Genomic DNA, 6,000 nt, shown 5'->3' with positions numbered 1-6,000 from the left:
AGCTTGGGAACCCCACTCGCTACGTCACGACCAGCTGGCTTTTCTCTCCTCCTCTTCCTCCTCCTCCTCCTCCCCTTTCGCTGTTTCTTCCTTTACTCTTTTCCCTTCCTCCTTTTATCTTCCTATCTTTCCCTCTCATTATTTCCTCCTTCTCTCCCTTCCTTCCTCTTCTCTCCCTCTCTTTAGTTCCTTCTTTTCTCCTCTTCCTTATTCCTTTCCTTTTGTTGATTTATTTTCTCTCCCTTCTTTCCTCTTTCCCTCGTTTATTCTTATTTCTCTCCCTCCTTTCCTCTCCCTCTGGTTCTTCCTCCTCCTCCCCTTCCCTCCCCTTTCGATCATTCCTTTTTCTCTCCCTCCACTTTGTTCCTCCTCTTCCTTCCTTCTTCCCTCCTTCATTCCTTTTTTCTCTCCCTTCCTTCCTTTCCTTCCTTCCCTCTCCACTCCTTTTTCTTTCCCTTCCTTTCCTTCCTTCCCTCCTTCATTCCTTTTTTCTCTCTTTCTCTCTCTATCATTCCTTCCTTCCCTCTCTTTCATTCCTCTTTCTCTTCCTCCCTTTCTTCCTCCTTCTGGTTGATTCCTATTTCTCCCTTCCTCCTCCTTCTCTCCCTCTCCCTTCCTCTCCCTTGAACAGGAAATAGTGGAGGTTGAATGGAGGAATGCGGAAAGTACAGAGAGAGAGAGAGAGAGAGAGAGAGAGAGAGAGAGAGAGAGAGAGAGAGCATGCTTCACTTCCCCCGCTGTGTATGTTTAAGAAAGTGTCCAAAGAACTTCAATGAACGTTTTCTTCTGAACACACTGAATAACTAACCTTTGGAACTCGATACCTTTGTTCTGTATCTACTCAACCACTCGCATGTATAACCTTTTCTATCTAACCTTCTCAATCATCTTCAACACGCAACTAACCTTTAATCCAACCCCTTCTTCAGCCTCCTACATCCATTCTCTTCAATTATTCAGCTTCAGCCTTCTAGCAACCTTCAACCAACCTTTTATTTCAACCTTCAACCTGCAATCTTCAACCTTCAGCCTTGTTTTAATCTCTTGCATCCAATCTCTTAAGTCATGTAGATTCAACCACCTTCAATCAACTTTCAATCAGCCATTTCCACCTTCAATCCAACCTCGATCTTCAACCAACTTTCAATCAACCATTTCCACCTTCAATCCAACCTCGATCTTCAACCAACTTTCAATCAACCATTTCCACCTTCAACCCAACCTCTTCAACCAGACCTTTTCCTAATGTTGTTGTTTTTCCTATTTCCTCTGTATCTTCGTATATTTTAAAACTCCCTAACCTCTTCAATTAACCTCCTCTTTTTCATTTTGCCATATCCTCTTTGTCTATCTAAAACTCCCTCACCTCGATATTAACTTCCCTCTTCACATGTATATTTTCTCTTGCCTTTCTCCTTCATTTCTCTCTAATCTTCTTTGCCCTTTCTACCTAACTAACTTTCCGGGCCTTCTTCTCCTCCACTTCTTAATTCCCTTCTCCACTTCCTTCCCTTCTCCTTCTCCTCCACGGACCACTTCCTTCCTTCCTCTTCCACTTCCTTCCCTCCTCCTCCTCCTCCACTTCCTTCCTTCCTCCTCCAATTTCATCCCTTTTTCTCCTCCTCCACTTCCTTCCCTCTTCCTCCTCCACTTCCTTCTCTTATCCTCCTCTACTTCCTACCCTTTTCCTCCTCCATTTCCTTCCCTTCTCCTCCTCATCCTTCATTTCTTTCCCTTCCCTTCCCTCCTTCCCTTCTAGAACCCCAAGCTCTTCAGTCCATTAAGTACACAGACAGGCATGCAAGGTTATACGTATATACTTCGATCAGTTTGGAATTTCTCTCTGCATACTATAATGGCCTTCATTTTTCACCGTCACATCCTGGAAAAGAAGAATTACTGTCCTGGAAAAGAATTATGACTGTCACGTCTGATACCCGGCTATTGCGATACAGGCGAAGAGCTTACGATGATGGCCGTTTTATTTATCATCACACAGTTTCATAATCGTATTAATTAAGATTCCATTCATATATACGTCATTATCAATTCCTTTCTCTGTGTATAATATCTGTCTGTCTGTCTCAGCCACACCCATTCAGCGTCACACCCTCTTAATACAAGCAAGCGAGAAGGAAATAAAAAAAAAAGTTTCGCTATCTAGCCTACTATTGTCTCTGTAATTGTCTTTTTCACGCCATTGTTCACTTCACACCATTATTTTACCACCTCCACCTCCACCTCCACCGTTTGCTCCCTCTCCCTCTCCCTCGCTCGTGTCTAAAGAGCTCCATTGTTCCCCTCGGGCCGGGCTGATGGCCGAGTCTTTTGTGTTTATTGCTCTCGGCGGGAAATTTCTCCACCAACATGCTACGATTGTTTTCCGGAGGTGGATTGGGTGGACTGGGTGGGTGGTTGCTTGAGTGGGTGGAGTGGTGGTGCTTGGGAAAGGGAGAGTGGAATGGTGGATTGCGTTGGGTGGATGGGTGGATATGGCGGGATTTATATTTATGCACAGACGGATTTTGTAGAACATTTAAATTTGTGGTCAGTAAGGCATCTATTTCTGTCTATCTATCTATGCAGTGGGTGGGTGGATGAGTGGGGTGGGTGTAGCCTATATGCATTGGGTGTGGGTGGGTGAGAGTGGTTGCCTTAGGTGAGGTCGTTTGTGTGGGTTTGAATGTGGGTGGGTGGATGCATTGGGTGAGTGGGGGTTTTAGGTGGGGGTTGTCAAGATTGAGGAACTGGGTGTGGATCTGGGTGGGTGTAGGTTTGGTGGTGGGGGAAGCCGGAGTTTTAAGGTGTGGTCGTGTTACAAGTTTGGGGAAGTGGAGGGTTAGTGGGTGGGTGGGCGTGGGAGGGTGCTATAGGCGTGGTTGTCATCGAGATACAGGAAGTGGGTGAGTGGGTGGGGGTGGGTGCGTTGCTATAGGCGTGGTTGTCATCGAGATATAGGAAGTGGATGGGTGGGTGGGTGGATGATTACAGGGGTGGATGGAGGAGGCTGCAAGACGAACACAGACTGGTAGACAAACACACAGACTGATGGGTGGATGATTGGGTGGAGGAGATTGCAAGGCGAACACAGACTGGTAGACAAACACACAGACTGATGGGTGGGTGATTACAAGGGTGGACGGAGGCTGTAAGGCGAACACAGACATGCAGACAAATACACAGACTCACAAACGTTAACACAGACAACAGACTAACACAAACACAGACAGGCAAAGACAGAAACACAGACTTGGGTGGATGATTGCAAGGGTGGAGGAGATTGCAAGGCGAACACAGACTGGCAGAGACAAACACAGACTGACAAATGTTAACACAGACAGCAAACACAAACACAGACACAAACAGGTAGACAAACACACAGACTGATGGGTGGATGACTGCAAGGGTGGAGGAGGCTGTATGGCGGACAGAGACAGACAAACGTTAACACAGACAAACGTTAACACAAACAACAAACACAGACAGACAGACGAACAAACAGAGAAGCCAGGCAGACAGACAAATACAGACAAACACAGGCGAAGCACAGACATACAGACAAACACAAATAAAATGACAAGCCAAAACACGTGATATATGAGTGCTTACAGACTTGACAGGCGAAAAAACAGAGCCAGACAGATTAGGTAACAGATTTTAACACAGACACACAGACACAGATAGGCGGACTGATAAGGATAATAAGGACTGACAGACAAGGGACAAACAACAACAGACAGACAACTCAACTCAGACAAACACAGCGAGACAAACAGATTAAAAATGATGATTGCTGTACTCTGCCAATACGTCGCTAAACCATTTCACGATCTTTCTAAAAAACAAACGCGTAAAACCTCGTATCATGCAACTGAGCGAGAAAGGAAACTCAGACTTCATGGTGGGCTAAGCAGGGAAGGCCATATAGTCAGCAGGAAGCAGGAAGTCCTTGCCACCATGCTAGGCTAGATGGGTAATGAGGGATAGGACAGAAGGGAAGGGGAGAGCTCTTACTGTTGGGTGAAGGGTTGCTCGCTGGGGCTAAGGGTCATATTTTAAAACATTTCGTCGCCCAAGTTCACATATTTGACATGGCTTTCGTAGGAGCTGTAGGCCTTTCCAGGGGTAGTTTTATGACCCTGGTGGTAGTTTGACCCTTCTTCTGTGTCATGAATCTTAATAAACACTCATGAAAAACAGATTGATCCCCTCTCTGACCTGTGGAAATAGTTGATGTGAGAAGCGATGGTGTCTTAAAATGCGGCCCTAAATCACAGGTGGGGGTGTAGATTGTGGGAAAAATGTGGAGTGTTGAGGTAGTGAAAAGAGGGTGCTACTTTGGGATATCTGGATATGACCTGTTAGTTAATTCTAGTCAACCTTATTTTTCCAGCTGTATGTTCTTAACCTGGTAGCAGCGAAGGGCCAAATTTGTGGCTTTACCGTGTAGCAGCGACGGGCCAGATTTGTGTCATGATATAAACCCCAAAAAATAGATGATACATAATCTGATATATTATGAAATGGTTTGTGTGAGGGATGATTTTTTTCTCATTTTTCTCGCATAGAGGGACCATTAAGAAACACGATCCCCGCTGCTACTGGGTTAACTTGTTCATCATAGGTTCAGATCATAATATATCCTCATCGATACAGGTTTACAGGGCAGGAGACTTAAAATGTTGTAGCTCGCATTAGTCTAGCATGCAATCCTAATTCCATAGTGTAAATCCAGGAAGTTGATTTTAAGGAAATTTGATGTTGAATTCACTGGTGTCATCTTGTGAGGGATATTAGAAAATTCACACATGACACTGGTGGCAGCTGTGGGATCAAACTATATTAAAGGGGGGGTTCAAAATTACCTTCCTGGCATTGCAAAAAGTTTACATGGGAACAAGATGAAAGAGTTAAATGGTGTGTAATGAATATATGCATGGCTTGGTATTCTTTTCCGCCCATGAAATCAAGACTATCATTTATGTTTTTCCTTCAGTGGCTCCTGTGTGCATCAGAGGGATATGGCAATGCTTAGCCGTGGTGTAGCGTACATTCTCTTTCTTGCTATTACTCCTTTATCATTTCAATGGGTCTTCAGTTATCATTTTAGTGGGTCTTCGGTGCGGCAGAGGAATGGCCCAATGCTTAACTATAACGTACATTATCTAACCATCACTCCTGTCTTTGTTTCAGCGGCTCCTTTGTGCAGCAGCGAACGATCTTCTGGGTGGGCGTCCCATCAGAGAAGGTCACCGTCAAGAGGTCAGCACCGCCTCCACCACCAGCAGAAGTAGCCCCTGAAACTACCACCCCCACCACCACCACAACAACAACAACAACAACAACCACCACCGCACCAATATCACCTTCTGTAAGCCCCTCCGCTGAGCCAGGTCGTGAGGTGAATGCAGGTGATGTGGTCATAAATGTGGTTGATGCACCTAATAGTTCAGATGTAGATGAGAATGACCTCCAAGCAGTTACTCCTCAGGGCGATTCTGCTCCCCCGCCCACCACTCTCCCCCCATCTCCTTCCCCCTTCCCCTCCTCCACCCATATTATCCCCACCCCTAGTTTGGTTAGTACAGAGAGTAGTGTTCCTAGTGAAGCGAATGTTGGTGAGCAGGCAGCGGCAGAGGAGGAAACAGCAACAGAGGGAGAGGCACTAGAGGATGAGGAACCCTTGCCAGATTTGCCGTCAAGCCCCAAGCCGGCCCGAGACCCTCCGAACCGCAAGTTTGGTCTGCTGGGACGGAGACGCACCACCAGCACCTCCAGCACCAGCACCACCACCACCACTACCGCCAGACCCCGGGAGCCCAGTCAAGATTTGTCCCCAGTTAGTACAGCACTCAGGCTCCCCCGTTTGTTGGTCTTGGTTTCCCTGTCACGGTTTTATCAAGTGAATTCTAATCTCTCATAAACACAAAAATTAATAACTACATAATAATCTGGACTCCGCTAGCTTTAGGTTGCCTCATAATTAATGTCGTTTTAACT

At 45.9% G+C, this 6,000-nt stretch overlaps 1 protein-coding gene across 1 annotated transcript in view; it reads left to right on the top strand.

Annotated features, from left to right (window-relative positions):
* Positions 1-6,000, top strand: part of LOC126986996 (putative ferric-chelate reductase 1 homolog) — a 58,508-nt gene that overhangs the window by 36,725 nt on the left and 15,783 nt on the right. The window contains exon 4 of the mRNA XM_050843593.1: positions 5,194-5,839. Coding sequence (XP_050699550.1) covers positions 5,194-5,839 — 646 coding nt within the window. The remainder of the gene's footprint in view (positions 1-5,193; positions 5,840-6,000) is intronic.

Source organism: Eriocheir sinensis, chromosome 63 (genome assembly GCF_024679095.1).
Source record: "Eriocheir sinensis breed Jianghai 21 chromosome 63, ASM2467909v1, whole genome shotgun sequence".
NCBI lineage: Eukaryota > Metazoa > Arthropoda > Malacostraca > Decapoda > Varunidae > Eriocheir > Eriocheir sinensis.
Note: the sequence above shows the minus strand (reverse complement) of the source record. Positions and strands in the feature narration are given on the sequence as shown.